The sequence below is a fragment of the Dipteris shenzhenensis genome, chromosome 17 (assembly GCF_047967505.1).
Source record: "Dipteris shenzhenensis isolate YYH24624 ecotype China chromosome 17, Dip_SZ_1.0, whole genome shotgun sequence".
NCBI classification, from domain to species: domain Eukaryota; kingdom Viridiplantae; phylum Streptophyta; class Polypodiopsida; order Gleicheniales; family Dipteridaceae; genus Dipteris; species Dipteris shenzhenensis.
In genome coordinates, this window is record NC_141612.1 from 44397225 (window position 1) to 44414281 (window position 17057).

At 40.1% G+C, this 17057-nt stretch overlaps 1 protein-coding gene across 2 annotated transcripts in view; it reads left to right on the forward strand.

The window, feature by feature from the left end:
* The window catches only part of LOC147892169 (NAD-dependent malic enzyme 1, mitochondrial-like), a 129475-nt gene extending 123078 nt beyond the window's left edge, over positions 1–6397 (forward strand). The window contains exons 10-20 of one of the 2 annotated variants that reach the window (XR_015542419.1): positions 2719–2830; positions 2937–3050; positions 3184–3249; positions 3411–3483; positions 3617–3703; positions 3816–3870; positions 4010–4081; positions 4938–5000; positions 5098–5212; positions 5344–5542; positions 5920–6397. Coding sequence is in view for 1 of the 2 variants with exons in the window: in XM_087388050.1 (XP_087244176.1) it covers positions 2719–2830; positions 2937–3050; positions 3184–3249; positions 3411–3483; positions 3617–3703; positions 3816–3870; positions 4010–4081; positions 4938–5000; positions 5098–5212; positions 5344–5415 (829 nt within the window). In the remaining variant the exon portion in view is untranslated. Of the gene's footprint in view, positions 1–2718; positions 2831–2936; positions 3051–3183; positions 3250–3410; positions 3484–3616; positions 3704–3815; positions 3871–4009; positions 4082–4937; positions 5001–5097; positions 5213–5343 lie in introns of both variants that reach the window. The other variant, XM_087388050.1, reaches the window with a different exon arrangement.
* Positions 6398–17057: the final 10660 nt, after the last annotated feature.

A 17057-nucleotide genomic window follows, 5' to 3' on the forward strand; every position in this document is an offset into this window, starting at 1 on the left:
CCAAGAGATACCCTTTGAGGACTATGCCCCCCCTTACTAAGTACAAGTCCTCAAAAAGGCAAGTGTATGAGGCTATAAACAAAATGCAGGATGAGAATACCTTGTTGATTCAGGAAGTTAAGCAGTTGAAAGACATTGTGAATGGACTGTCAACAATGGAGAATAAAATTGAGACAGGATATGCCAAAGTCCACCAGAAGATAAAGAAGAAAATATCTGATCAGAAAATGTACGTAGAGACAGAACATTAGCAGGTCCAACAAATGCCAACAATAGATGACATCATCAATACTATTGATGATATAGGTAATAATAAATGAGAGTAAAAAGAGCAACAGGAAAAAGCCCTCAACATCAGAATTGTGGGGTAGAGGAGAGTGAAAATGAGGAATTACGCACGCCTTCTAAAAGACCATGCATATATCTACAACAACATGGCAAGGTTCAGAGTGGGAAGAAAAGGAGAGAATCCAAGACAAATAATAGTCAAATTCCAGGATGTACAATCCGACCTCAAATTGCTGAATCATAAGCATCATCTCAAGGCACACTCCATATGGATAAACAAAGATCTTACAAGGAACCAATATGCCCAAAAACTCAAAGAGTTCAAGGTCATTAGGAACGCAAAAAGGAAGGAAAGAATGCCTACATGAAGCATGGGAAAGCTGTCATTATAGGGAAGAGCAAAGAGGAAGAGAAGCATAAATGGGATTTGAGACCCTCAGTATCAAAGTATGGAATGTGAGAGGCTGGACTTTGAACAAGGGCATAGCATTGGAAGATGAATGAAGCATCCAACTTTGTGGCAGAAGACAAGGACTTTGCCTTTGGAGCAACTTGTCTTTGAATTTTTGTTTATTATCACTTGGTCAAATTTTGCGGTTCTCTGCCTGGAGTAGTACTCCAAAAAGAATGCTATGTGTTTTGTATTTTGTAAATCACCTCTGGTCACCATATGATGTAGGCCATGTGATATGTGTTTGGTCTATCCCATTTTTGTAAACCTTGACCCTTGGACACCTTTGCTAGCATGAGATCCTAGACATAGATTTATCCTTGACCACCGTGAGATGGCATGTGTGACCACCATGAGATGGCATGAGAAACTATGTGACTAGATGTATCCTTGACATTGCAAGAGGCAAACCCTTGAGGGGGGTATGTTGGGATAAGTATGGTCAAGGGCTTGCTCTAAGGTGCATGTGTGCATCTAGGGGAGTCACATGTGTGTGTGTGTGTGTGTGTTGTAGAAGCATATCTAGTGCTATGATGTGTCTAGTGTGTGACCTAAGTGATGATGTAAGCACAAAGGTCCCCACATGGGAGATTCCTTTGATTTAGGCCAGTCCCACTGATGTAGGGGCTGATTGCCACTCAGATATACTCATTGTTTTGGAATCATGGGAACATGAGCGGAAGAATCCCCTAAAATTAAGGGATTTTTTAAAACTTCAATATGGAACACCAAAACACATGTAGGAGGGAGAGGATTTGGTGGGATATGATGCTACATCGGCATGGCATTTGAAAAAACAGCCAACGTCATAAAAGAAGACCCACATACTCTTGGGGGAGGACAAAACCAAGTCTTCTAAGAGCATGGTATTATCTTGGCAAGGGACTTCAATGTGAGAACAGGCTCATTGCAAGGCATTATTACAATGAAGGGGAGAGACCCCATCTGGATGGAAGAAATAGAAGAGGATTATGAAGAAAGAAGGGCTGGAAAGAACATCAAGGGATGCCGGGGAAATCACCCAAATGGGGAGGCACCTCCTCACTTCAAGGATTAAGTGTAATTGTGACGATGTGATCATGAGCCTGCATGCAAGGCACACACTTGAGTGCCTCAAGATTGAGGGGTAGACTCTCGAGTCCGATCATAGAGCAATGTCTCTAGGCATCATAGGAACAAAAATGCTGTTAAAAAACAGAGAATGGCTGTGCAACCAAGGCTGGTAATGGAGTACGAAAGGCCCATATTTATGAGGGAAATAGAGACAGAACTATCACAAGGTCAAATGCCACCCATTTCCACCTGCGTGGAAACGGGTCGTGGTCTCCAAATTTTGGGCTGTACCTTCCGTGATATGAGCAAACACATAACAGATTTGTTGCCGATAAGAACCCAAAAATGCTTTGATAAAAGCAAGGGAAGGAGCATTGGAATGCCATGCACGAGGACTAATTTATTACATGGTTGTTGCTAAGCTGAGGATGTTCTTCACCTCCTTCAGTTTAGGTCTTTGTGCATTTGTTTGTCTATACAGTATATGTATGCAGAACATGAGCGATGCTTGCTGATGGGCTTCAAAAATAAGGGCTGAAAAGAGGTCATGCTCTGGTATTCATAGTTTTAAGGTCATTTAAGGTGTATGCATGGACTTTCTTGAAGTTTACTCTCACCTTGCACATGGAACGACCTGAACATCTCCTTCATGTAATTACCTCTTAATATTGATAATGATGACACATCCGTGACTGCTATGACTGTTTTGGCGGATGTGTTCTTAAGGATAAAGAAAACACTCTAGTAAAGTCTGGAGGTTGTTGCTTTCCCATTTCAATTCCAGGTTTATGGGATGTAGATTCTAGAGTGAGTACCAGGTTTTTCTTCCCAAAAGGGCTTAATATCTGAATTCTAAATATTCAAGCTGCATGGAAGATGCCTGTGAGGTTAGTCTTCATGTGGAAGTTCCATTTGATTTTTTGCAGTGCAGGAATAGGGGTCTTGAACTCAGCCAGGCAAGCGATGGCAAGAATGCTGGGTGGTACAAGTGTAGCATATGGTGAAGCAAGCAATCATTTCTGGCTACTTGATAAAAATGTTAGTCTCATTTTGCCTGGATCTACCTATTTTTTGAGTGACATTACATTTGAAGAATTGTTCGTCCATATGGCAATGTGTGATATACTAGTATGATGATTTGTAGGGCCTTGTCACCAAAACACGAGACTATATTGACCCACGGGCAGAGCCTTTTGCGAGATCTGTTCAAGAACTGGATGCTTTAGGCTTGAGAGAGGGAGCTTCAGTTGTTGAAGTGGTACTAGACTTGGACTATCTTTTGAAATTGGAGCGCATCCTTGCAAACAGAGAAAATTCCGGAGACATTCAAGCTTGATAATATCATATAATAGTTGTAGATTATAATAAGTTGTTCTAGTTCACATGGCCAGGTGAAAGCTATTAAGCCTGATGTGCTGCTCGGATTGTCTGGTGTTGGAGGTATTTTTAACCAAGAGGTGTGTCTGCCCTCCAAATTGGCCTTGAAGAATTTATATCATGAGCTTTCCCAGGATATCTGAATCTCTCAACTTCCTGCATAAGCCTTACACATTTTATACTTAATACTGTTGCTAGTCTGCAAGTTAATGGATTCCTCATTTTCTGTTTTCCTTGCCAGGTTCTTGAAGCCATGCGTCATTCCACATCTGCCCGGCCAGCCATCTTTGCAATGTCTAATCCAACAAAAAACGGTATCCTTTTTCCCATGTACCGTCATTGCAAGCTAATCAATGCTTTCATCTTTAAGAGTTCATTTTCAATGATGCTTTCTCATCAATTAATTAAAAAAGGATTAACTGCTTTTGTGACTGCATTTTGTTTCAGCTGAGTGTACTGCTAAGGAAGCTTTTGATCATGTTGGACCTCATATAATTTTTGCCAGTGGGAGCCCTTTTGAAAATGTAGATCTTGGTCTGAACATCTTTCCTTGGAATTTGGCATAAATCTTACCTTCTATCGAGATTTGGCATTCTCAAAAGTGAATATAGGGATGAAAATCTGACACTGATCAATGTCTGTCCAGGGAATGGGAAGATTGGCCATTCAAATCAAGGCAACAATATGTATTTGTTTCCAGGGTTTGCACTTTTCCTATCATGTAGTATTATGTGGTTAACTTTGCAATCGTTAATGTCTGCTCTATGTTGTTGAAAGATAGATGATGTCTCTTGGGCAGGATTGGTCTTTGTTGAAAGATAAATTATGTCTCTTGGGCAGGATTGGTCTAGGAACACTTTTATCTGGAGCACGATTAGTATCTGATGGCATGCTGCAGGCTGCAGCAGAGTGGTATCTGTCTATACCTTGGGATTATGCATTATCTTATTGACGGTTTCAATGGGGCAATATACCAATAGTTATGGACATTTGATATGGATATTACCTCGGAATTTTAATAATCTTGTTTCTCTCTCTATATATATGCATCTCTCTCTCTCTCTCTCTCTCTCTCTCTGTGTATATATATATATATATATATATATATATATATATATTGCAGCAAATGCTTTATGATTTGCCGCCTTTACCTTGACTTGAGACCACTGGTCGTCTCAAAGATTGGGTTCTCCACTCAAAAGATCCTGTTTGTCGATCCTTGCCTCTGGCAGATGTCACACTTTTTTTTAGTGAAGGCCATGATTGTTTATATTACAAGAAAAGACACCTCAAAGCAAAGAGCTAGAAATTACATCAGCTGAAAATCTCTGTATATGCTAAATATACATCGTGATCAATGAAGTGAGTCTACAAGCAGTCAAAAAAAGAATGCGGCAGAGAACGCTTAAAGAAAGCAAACAAAGAAAATGTTGGATCATCAAAGACTTTACAATTCCTGTTTATCCACAAAGTCCAAAGTGCCCAATAATGAACCCAAACAAAGAAAAGATCAAACTCCTGAGTGCACGGATGAAAACCAAAGAGCCAGATGAATTTCCCAAAAGCAAGAGTCGGGAATCTCGTTCTCAACCGCTGTCGAAGAAAATCCAGGAAGTCATGGGAGGACGGGCAAAACACACACACACACATCCTTAAGGAAGTTATATGTTCAAGGTTGAAGCTGTTCATTTTGGCCTGTTTCATCTGATGGATATCTGACATATGGTTCTTATTTTCTTTTTACAATGAATCTGACTTGCTCATGCAGCCTCGCAGCTTACATGAAAGAAGAAGAAGTCCTCAAGGGTGTCATCTTCCCATCTATCTCCTGGTATAACTTGCATGTGTGTTCAATGTCCTTCATGCATATATGGGAGACCTTCGAACTAAAATGACAACTATGCATTCCCTTTACACTGCTGTCTCAGTATCAGGGATATCACAAAAGAAGTTGCTGCAGCAGTTCTTAAAGAAGCAATAGCTGAAGGACTTGCTGAAGGATATCGGGATATAAATGCAAAGGAGTTGGCAGAGATGTCTGAGGTAAATAGTAGTAAAAGTAGCTATTCAGTATAAAGTGTAGCATCGGTGCCTTGAATCATGAGTGGGAAGTCATCTTATTCTGTTATTGCTAATTTGTTCTCTTGTGCTTCGTGCTTCCTTGTAAATTGCAGAATGACATTTTGAAGCATGTGGAAAAAAACATGTGGTTCCCTACTTATTCACCATTAGTCTCTCCAAGGTGACTGCTACTCGGAGGTTACTGCACTGAGGTTACAACACAAATAAGATATTGGTTTGTTTTTGAGGAAGAGAACATGAATGGGAACAGATTCCTGAAAGCATCTACTTAGTGACCTCAAGTCTTACTTGGTTGGTTGACATCTCTCCATTTTTTGAGCTTGTTTATCTGGCTGTGTAAATGTTTTATGAGAATGGATTCCAAAACAAACAGAGGCGGATTGTAATAAGCTTATCAAAGTGTGGTACCAAGGCTCAAATGTTTGCGTGATGTTTGGGTGTACTTGTGCTTATAACATGAAAATACCTATGGGCTATTTCCTTGGTTGTTATGATCTGTACTAACTTTGAATTTGAAGATTCATATCTGATATGGATCCAGATTAAGGAATCTGTTTGGGTGGAAAACACTTCAGAACAGAGTGAAAGTATGAGATTTTAAAGCAAGTGTAAGCTCTACTGAAGTCTTTGAATTGGTTTTATGACAAGTGTTGTCATGCCAATTTCAGGCACCTCTTGATAGACCACCTGAGCTCGTGAAAATCATTCAGCGAACATGATTGAAGACAAGAAAACTGCGATCTGGACTTCAGAGTCCGTTCTTTAGTCGGTGCCTCATATAAAGGCTTTGGAACAATGATGTTAGTGAACGTGATGAAAATGTCACACCTTGATTTTTGAAACACCATGGTGCTGTCATGGCTTACATGAGTGTACATTTGCTGAAAGCATTCATATTGTATTTTTGTGGCAGACGTTATTCAACCTTACTTCCTGTATCAGTATTCTTGCAGCTAAGGTTGTTATGGGTCTTTCATGTGAGAAAAGGCTGCCTAAATAAATCCTGAACATCAAGAGCTTGTGAACCTCATGCTATATGGAAGCTTGTCACGAAAAAAGCCAGGTCTTATAACACATATCAGAGTAGACACCCCTCAAAACATTATCAAGAGGCCTATGGTAGTTCCAAAGGTAATGCTGGTGGGAATGGTGGTGGTAATGTTAGGTGAGGAAAAGAAAAGGGGATTGGTCAAGGCATCTTTCCTAAGATCAACGAAAGTCTCAAAGGACTCGAGCAAATGGGGGCATTCATATGTTTCTGTTTAATATAATGGTTTATGCTTGCATGGGGTAGCTTTTTTTTCCTTACTTTTTGACATTTGTAGTCAAAGTTCATGATTATAGGGTGAATGCTTGTACTACACATATTTGTCGAGCTCTTCTTTGGGCATCAACCTAACTTATAACCCCCCTTGTTACTTCAGTCAGAAGTAGGTGATAAATATCAAGGCATTTCGAGTGCAAGTGTCGTGAAGTCTCATCCAAGTTGATTGATGCCTGTCTTAAAGGTTGCCCCACAGCTACATGATATCAGCTCTGAAGGAAGCAACTTAAACTATTGATGCATTTTCAGTCAATAATCAATGAAATAATTGGTTTTGGAGCCCTCTCTCTTTCATCAATTCATAGTGTTGTAGTACGACATATGTTATCTTGAGCTCATCCCTACATGAAAAACAAACTTTAGAAATTAATTCCCATGAAAATCAATGGAGGTAAGTAAGGGCAGTTTGGATGGAACACCGTGTACCTTGAAGGGAAGTGTATCGGTCAAGTAGCCATTAAGGCAGGTGATCTAGGTTCGAGAGTATTGAAAATGCAAGATTTGAAGTTAAATCACTTTAGTGTAGTTAGTGAGCTATACGTAGAATAGACTTAAATATGCAAAGGCTAGGATATTTAATTTTGGGATTTAGGGTCATATAGCGAAAACTAGTCCTATGTCAAAGAATAAATGTATGTGTATACACACATCTATGCTTACATACACATACATGCATGCATGCTTACATACATGTAGTGTATACGAATGTACATGTATACATAAAAGTGCAACAAAAAAAAGTGTTTTGGGCCTGTGAAATGTTGCGTGACAATTCAGCTAGAAAAATTCAAAAAAAATATAGTTGGTTTGTGACACATTTGGAAAATTGTGCATAGATTGCAGCCTTTTTCGGCGTTTTGTTCAGTGCTGTTTTTTGCTCCAACTTGCCGAGCCTTGCACAAGTGATCCTCTCACACCTCATCTCACCTTCCCTTAACTCTTAGCTAGCATTGCACTCCTATTTGGTGGACATTGTAGCTGAAGCAGTCGGAATAGGACTTTTGGAATGAAAGAGATTTCTTTAAAGAAATACATTCAGGGAAAAATTCTTTAAAAAAAAGCTTTTATGGGTGACAATACCCCTCATAGAATCAAAACCTTTGGGACAATCCCATTACATAGAAATGTTGGTTCAATATGCAGTCCTAGTGATGCTTTATTTATTTTGACAAAGGCTCAAAACCTGTTATCAGCTGGTCCTAGTGATGCTTTATTTATTTTGACAAAGGCTCAAAACCTATTATCAGTTGGTTAAATGACTTGGAACAAAAGCTTGGATCTATGACCTTGCCTTGTTGAAATAAGAAACCCATCTTGTCCTTACCTTCTACAAAAGTAGAATAAACTTTGTAAAGTAATTGTGCCATTGTCTTCTACAAAATTTGAACAAAGAGGATCTACAAATCTTGCAAATGAAGGAGTATGGTTTAAAAGACTTCCTTTAGAGATTGAGATTATTTTTTGTGATCCAATGGCACTTTATTTTGATAGCATGAGCAACAGGTAGCTAGTAGAAAACTCAAATTTTCTAACCAAAACAAAGCATATTTAAGTGCACCATCACTTCATTTGAAAATAAGTTCTCGGTGGGTGACATAGATATTATTCATGTTCCAACACAAGAACAAGATCTTCTCCAAGACACTCTCCCTCAATGAATTCATCTCTCATCTCTCAAAATCATCTTATCATTTTTCAAAACCAGCGAAAAACTTAAGAGAAAAGGATGGTTAAGTTGTACACATACATTTTTCTTCCTTTGCATACTCAAGATACTAACTCAATATTTTCTTCTTCAAACTTTTAAAAAATAAGGAATTTCACCCTTTAATTATCCAATGCAATATAAGAGGTGGTATTGAGAATAGTGTGAGTTGCATCCCCGCACGCTCCTGCCCCAAAAAAGAAGGAAAGAATCTCCAATTAGAAAAGTTGCCCCAAAAAAGAAGGAAAGAATCTCCAATTAGAAAAGTTGAGAAACGATACAAATCAACATTTCAGTGACAATTGCCCAAATCAGAATGTTGACTAGATGCAATTGCCTAGAGTATCTAAAAAAAGTTGCACAAACCAAGGTGGAGGGCTATACATCTCTGTAAAGCTAAATATAGTCCATGCCTTGCAAAGACACTTTCAATCGTCTTCTTAGACTGGGCCTTCCTCCCAAGATGCCCGTAGCGGCCAAATAGTGACAAGGGTAGATTTAGGTTGATTCTACTGCCCTCCATCACTAAATGGCCATACGACCTAGATAGTCTAGGCTATGATGTCGGCAACCATCTCCCAGACTTCGTCCTCTAGAGAGAACTCGAGTATTTGGCAAAGTGGAAGGGACATATTTTTGAATGTTAGGAAATTGACACCCCTTCCATCTATCTTGTCGGTTGGAGGGACCATCTCAATGGGGAAATCATGTCATCCCTCTATCAATCCAAGCTACCATGCCCTAGGTGAAACTGCGTTGGGTACGTTACATTGTAGCCATTGTCCTAAGAGAGCACTTCCAAATCCTTTGAGTTGCTAGAAAACTCTTGTATAAGCAACAAACTATCATCTCAAGGTCACCTACATCACAATTGTGACAAACCCCATCCACCCTTAGCTTCTCCAACTAAGGTTCTATGGGCAACAAACCTCCATGAGGTGCTACCCAAAAGAAATAAGAGAATCCTTGGGTAGAGTCTAGTCTAGAGGCAAGATAGAAATTTGGTAAGATGCCATATTGCGTGTGTTACTCTACCCAATGTCACTTTTGTGGCCCCTAAGCCATCGAATCCCATTGAAGTCATCTACCAATGCAAGTGGTGTAGGAGAAGAAGGGTGTACGTTGGATGGCTAAAGCCCCTAACCTAGGTTCTATTGCACCTTGTGCAAGAGTTTGACCTCCTATAACTGGAAGGCTTACCTAGAATGATTTGTCCTTATTTAAATGGTTTGAGATTCATGGTCTACTATTTGGCCAAGTATTCTAATCCTATACCACTCCAATGAGTCTAAGAACTTGTCATCCCTTAAGCCTTGTTGTGACTCCATCTAGGGTAATCCACTCAAGCCCTTGCTAAAGGATACTAGCTAGGGCTCTATTGCAAGTAGAAGATTTTGAGAGGAACTCCTATCCTAGAGAACTACCTAAACTATTCCGGAGGGTGTATGGCATTCATGGTCCTATCAAGCCTCTCCCACCATGCTTTAGGGATGGCTTGCTCAATCTCTTAAACCACGCTACAAGCTCCTCTTAGGTGGTTGAGTGTGCTCTGAGCCTCTCCTTAGACTACTAGGGGAGCTTACTCCATGCCCTTAATGATCTCATTGGGCCATTGTGTCATTGTAACATACAACCGACCTAGTCTCAAATGTTTGGGTGCTAGAGTAGGGGGCTATTTCTCAAACTCGTCTCGACCCTAGAGGCTAGCACAAATAAGGCTACATAAGAGATATTGTGACACTCTCATCAAAGATTCACATTACTAGTGACCCCTTCACTATGAGAGGGGACTTTGTGAAGATCCATCATTGAGACTGGTGCCATTGGCCTCCTTGTCAGGCATGTTTCCTAGAAGCTCAGTAGGAGCTTCCAAGGCTCATACCCTAGAGCCATCCCCTTTAAAATGAGCTTCCCTACTATAGATATTCTTTGCAACTATCTTCCAAGTGACCTTAGCTTAGGTATTTGGGCCTAGGTATCTTCTAGGTGACCTCTACAACTATCTTCGGTTGACCTTAACTTAAGTATTTTGTGTGCCATCCAAGCCTACACACAAGAAGTTGTGCACCAAGCACCCAAGCTTCCCTATGCATCCCTTGTTAAATATTAAGCAAGAGTCAACCTACCAAGGCATCACTAGAAGGATCCCATTCACAACCCCCCTCTACTATTCTACTAAAATATATAGGCTCACGTGCCATTTATTCTTAGGGAATCTATCAAAACATGAGGTCAATGCCCCATTCTACAACTCCTTGACACATGCTGAAATCGACTGACTTATTCACTTGGTCTTGGTTCTTGATACCAAATAGTACACCTCCAAGGAAAGCTAAAAACTCTCAAGACTCTTGAATGATCCCTTAATGAATAGGGATATATACTCAAAGTCCACAAGCAACTCATCCTCTTCTCAGATCAGGAGGTGCATACCCACCAAGACCAATGCATGCGAATGGAGGATATATCCTAGTGCCTTTGATACAAAAAAGAAAAGGAAAGGAGATAGAAACCTTGATGCACTAAGTGGGAGAGTGAGAGGGTCTTCCCTATGTGACCCTTAATAAGAACCTGGTTGGAGCGCTCCATTCATAAAGGGCAGGGACCCCTCGCACCCACTGTTCAAAAATCCCAACTTCCACATGCTACCCTCCGAAAAAAGCCCAATTTAACCTATCAAAAACCTTCTCAAAATCTAGTAGGAGGATAGTGAGAGGCTAGGGCTCCTCCCATGCCCAATCTACTACCTCCCAAAAAGTGAAGATGTTGTCTATGACGCTCTAGGGAGTGTCCAATAATGTGATTGGCATGCCATTGAGGGATGTTAGCCTAGCCCCTCCTTTTGTAGGATTAGGTAAATCTAGCTTTCGACAAGCAATTCCGAGAGCATCCCCAAACAAAAGGTGTGCTCAAAAAACCCAAATGCAAGGGAGTATGAGTGTGCTCCTAAAAGTAGCAAAAGAACATTGGGGACAACCTATCCTCACTTGAGTATTTCAAGATGGGGAGAACCTTGGAGGCTACTAAGAGTTCCTCATATGTGAAGGGGGACTCTAATTGTGCCATGATGCCTGGGTGACCATAGAGGAAATGTGAGCCCAAACATCTTGCCCTTGGGTTACTAGAGGACATTCAGCCTCCCTCATCCCTTAGTCGCTATAATTGAGACCCTATCACCTTGGTACTGCCCATGATCTAGAAGAGAAGACATGTTTCATAATATCTCCTTGCTCTACCCACCTCGCTTTAGAAGAGTAATAAGAGTACTTGACTCGTCAAAATCCCCATTACCTATAGCTCAAGACAACACTCTTGTATTTGTTTCTAGCCACTACAAAGCCAGCCCGTGCTTCCTTAGTCTCTTGATAGAGGTTGGGTCCCCCCCTGCTCTCTCTCTCTCTCTCTCTCTCTCTCTCTCTCTCTCTCTCCCCCCTCTGTGTGTGTGAGGGTTTGCTTATGTTGCAAGCATGAGGAGAGATTGGAGCTCCATGTTGCTCCTCTACATCGCTGAGATGTCCAACTGTCCCACATCTTGCAAGGGAATGATTGCCGACCGAAATCTATGCATATAATCAATTAGACCTCCTCCTCCTAAACTAGTGAATCTAGAATTCTCAACTTCCATTGCCGTTTTAGATAAATGAAATGGGAGAGTGGTCCAATCCATCTGACAACATCATGCTAGGTAGAATGATAATGGATCCCTGTTATGCATTCCCCATTCACTAATGTAAAATTTATCAAATCTCTCCAAGATCCCATCATGTTAGCACTCTCCAAAGGAGAAATTTAGACTTCGTTGCACTCTAGAGACTTCTCGTCATTCCAAACCCCTAATAACGAAAAAAAAAACTCCCGTACATCTTACTTTGAGGAAGGTATGGTAGAGAAAGAAGTCCCCCTGAGCTTGTCTTTCATGAACTCTAGATTGTTGAAGGCACCTCGAACAATCTTGGAATCCATGTCTGGAAGACTTTGTGAGTTGGCACAAAAGGTCATTCTCTATTACCAGCACATGGGTATATAAATGCTGAGGATCCCTACTTAGGAATCTTCCATCCCTCGAACCCATCCACATTACATGTAGCTCTCCCTAATCATACACCTCCTGGGCCAAAGTCTAGCCCACTAAGATGCCAACACCTATGTTGCATTCTGGGACCAAGTATCCTAGCCTCTTGAAGAAGATGACTTTGTCTACAAATATTGGAAGTTGAGAACATGTGCTCTTGGAGCATGATAATATCCATTGACCATTCTTGTTGCAATATTAGGTGTGGCTAATGACATGCTTTGCACGTTCCAAATCAGTAGTGTCCAACGAGAGCTAGGGTTCATTACTCCTCCCCTAGGGCCACAAAATTGAAGCCTTAGAGTGGACAAGTGGAGCTACCCATTGCTCCGATGGTGCCCCCTTCATGGTCTATGGTAGAAGAACCGAGATCTCCAAGATGATAGGGTACTCTTTCGGTACTTCAATTTAGTCCTAGGTGCTAGAATTCTCATGGTAGTGGTGGCTGGTTTAGGTGGGGCTTACACCCTAGAATTTAAAAGATAGAGTTAAATTTGGGTAAGACATTGGGACAAGACTTGGAGAGATTAGGCTTGGATTGGCATGGGGGAGAGGGGGGTAGTGGGGGGGAGGGTGGAGGGGGCTACACGTGGGAAGGGGGAGAGCTTGAGCTTGTGGGGTGGGGACTTCGGAGGTAAAGGTGGATGGATAAGAAGTGTGATAGCTATTTCATTAACAAAGGGACTGGAATTGCCCATGTGGGAGATGACAAAAAGGAAGGCTTGTGCAAGGGCTTGTTCTGAGCCAAAACAAGTTGGGAAGTAGAGTTGGCACAAACAAGGTCTAATTGTCACATTTCATCCTACATTCAAAATGGAAACCATACTTGCTCTCCTACTTCCTTCATCCAAGATAAAATCTATGAAAGAAAACATTATTGTAGGCACCTTTTGAAAGCTTTTGTTGCAATGCTTGTGAGAGCAAGAAAAGCTAGCTCTATCTCCTAATTTTGCATGAAGGATAATATTTGAGAAAGAACACTTAACCTTACTCTTTCCTTTACCAAAATGAAATCTACTTCCTTCATCCAAGATGAAATCTATGAAAGAAAACATTATAGTAGGCATCTTTTGGAATTCTTTATGAGATTTTCAACCTCATGCATCAGACAAGCATGAAAGCATGGAGCTTGAAGTAGTTGGAAGCAAAAAGGATCACCTATAAAATTCTTATTGCAAGTAGCTAGAAGCAAAAGGGACCACATATAATATTCTTATTGGAATTGGCTCTTAGCTAATCTCTTTGGTGGAAGATTTGTACTTGTTAAAAAGAGGTAAACAAGTTATAGTTATGAATCATTTATTGATTTTGTTAGATGAATAAGTTAATTGATGTTAGTTTGATTTAAAACCTATATTTCAAAAAATTTCCTTAAATGTATAAGCAATTGTCTAGTTTTATCAAACTTACCATATTAAGTATATCTATTACTTATTAGGGGGGGTACGATGGATAATTGAGTTATGATGTTCAAGTATATTGTGGGGGAAGTATGTGAGGTATGGGCACAAGGTCAGTTGGTTTTATGTCATACAAGATACGAAGGTTTTGTCGACCCGTCACGTGAGATAGCATGACATATGCCAATCTTGGGCAAACAATTCATATATGACAATCAATGCCTTGCCTTGTAGTGTTGAGTTCAATCATGGCTTATGTAAGAGTGAATTGAAAACTTTGTCTTGTGGTACCATGCACCTTGCATGTGTGCTTCGAGCGTTTAAGTGTGATAGGATCGCCATCCGAGGAGATGATGGCATGAATCTTTGTCATTATACTTGTTGCTTCGTGCAACTCTAGGGTATGGATAGTTGCTATCACTCCGTTGGTAGATCTATTGTGAAATTGATGTTTTTTATAAGCGTGATTCTAGTTGCAATGGCCACGTGTTGGAACTCATGAAAATTTGGGTCAAGGATGTAATCTTTTAATTCTAGATTGTTATTGGTATTTAATAAGACTTGGTCTGGCATAATATCAGAGGTTGAGAATCGTGATCTTAATCGATCATCATTATGTCATTGCGCATCCTCACTCTTTGTGCCGATGAATTGTAATGCGTCCTCGTTTCATCACGTCGAAGAGATGTTGATTCTTGTTGTGGATGATGTTCAAGAAGCTATTGAACTTTGGATGTTCTAAATGTTGGACTAAGTTTGCCAACTCCCCCTTGATCAATAGTGGATTTAGATCAATGCCCATTATTTTGGAAAAACTTCTCTTTCTTAATATTAGCAAGAGATTTGGGTTACGATAACTAACACTTGGTTTTTTATTAGACAATAAGCAAACATGTGCCAATATGTATCCAAACTTGTTTTTAGCAAAATAAGCGAATTGGGCTGTTTCGACACTCATACCATCAAGATGAATCGGTAGAAATCCAAAGGCAAGTCAAGTGGTAAGCACCCTCTTTGCATAGGATAGCACAAGCAATCTTCCATGTTTGGATATGACGGGAAGAAATTCGGCATACCTAAATCAATCTTTTGACATGCAACAGTTGAAAGAGTTGTGCCTTACCCTACTGCATTGTGATCATAGAAGAAATCATCATTTGGCATCCTCTCATAGCCTCACGATATATTGAAACCATCCTTTGGCATCGTATTGAAATCATTCTCTTGTAGCCTCATGACATCTTAAAACATAGGATTTGCAAGAGAAGCAACAATAGTAGCACACAAGCCAAGGAAGTCTGAGCCATTCAAGGACTAACTATACAATGACATCTTCATAAACTTCTACAACCAAGCTAGCCCGAGTATCAATAGTTGTCGATCCCGAACCTTTCAAAGCAGCTATCCTTGTTTTTGTCCTCTTTCAAAGGCAAGGATCTAGTGATAGAATCGGCACACCCTCCTCCACCATTTGGATTGAATTGCAAGAAGCCTTGGGACATTGTGACAACCCTGCCTATGGCTTGCCCAAAGAATATAAGCTACTAACAGAGCAGACACCTGCTAAGCCGCTTTCATGGAGGAGCTGCTCATGGATTTTCTCATTCGGGGCACTCACATGGCCCATAATATTTTCAAAAGCATTAGGATACTCTCATGTGGCAAAATCTACAGCCAGTGCATAGACACGGGAACGAATCCATCAGCTCACCCAGGAGCTTGATCTAGAGAAGGGCCATGCATTAAGTCTTCAAGCAATCGGGGAAACCCTAGAAGAGGCCTCCAAAAAGGACAGGGCTCTAGCCACATCACTGTAGGATTAGAACGTGGCCATAATGGTCCAAAGTATGATTATGATACTTGGAGATCTCTCCTCAAGTTTTTCCCAAGAATGAAGACTTATGGAATGTTTGAAGATCCATTCATTGAGCCATTGACAGATGTGAAATGTATTGTAGGAGATGTATTGTATGGAAACATTGCTGGATATATAAATAGCTCAATGTATTATAAAGAAAGAACAAATGTTATATTTGTATACATCCCTAAGCTACCACCTTGGGCTCAAAAGTCACAAGGAGATTTGAGTGCCCATGGCTACATTACTGTGCAAACCATAAAGGATATCTCCTTCGGAGATGAGCTACTTCGTGAGTATGAATACTAGTATGGAATTGTTAATGATTGTGTTAAACGATGTGATGCAAAATTTAGTTGCAGATTTGGCTCTGTGTCAATGGTTTTGATTATATTTAGCACAAGAAAGCAATTTAAAAAAAGGTTTTTATCAAGACCATGTCTCTAAGTTTCATGAGCTCTATTGTGATGGAGAGTTTCACGAGCTCTATTGTGATGGAACGGTGTTTTTGAACACCACATTTATATGATGGATGTCAAAGCTCTACCATAATCCTATTGCATATGTCAATACTGCAATTTATCAACATAGAAACATATGCATTTGGCATTAATTTGATACATCTAATATACCAAATAAAAATTGACAGTTGTTGCAAGTTTAATTTTGTTTTTGAACACCACATTTATATGATTGATGTCAAAGCTCTATAACAATCCTATTGCATATATTAATACTACAATTTAATTTACTCTAATGAATCTTCCTAACGCAAAATCTACAAATTGGCTTTTGTTTGTGGTTTTGATGTATATGAAACAACAAACATCTTTCTTTCACTAGCAAATCAACAAATGTTTTGGCTACGGGACAATGTTCACATCTATTAAGGCCTTTTGCCATAGCAACATATGGAAGCTTGTTGCTTGGGTTCTAGGAATTAGGAAAGTATTGTGCATGGTCTAGTCTCCCCCAACATAACTACTTAGGTCCTCAATGGAGCTAATGTTTCAATAAAAAATATCAAATTTTATTTTGACTATATTTTATTTCGTGGGAATTGGGATTTTCCCAAATTCTCTAATATAGTGTTCAATATACAAAAGGATATACATGGCAAAGTATATGCAAACTACTACTACTACTACTACTACTGTTGCTGCTGTTGCTCATTCGAATCATCGTCGTCCTCCTCGTCCTCGTCCTACTAGCCTAATCCCTGGCCCTCATGAGCTATGCCTAATCCCTGGCCCTCGTGAGCTACGCTTGATCCCTAGCCCTCATCACTGCTCACCTCCGCTGATGGGACGCTTGAGCTTTGATTCTAAGAGTGAAACCATATTAATTGGAAATCAGATTGGAACTTAAAGAATAAAACAGTTTAAAAAGTGAGATTACAAGTAGGAGTAGACTTATACCATGCGAGCAGCCACCTCAGCCCAATCGA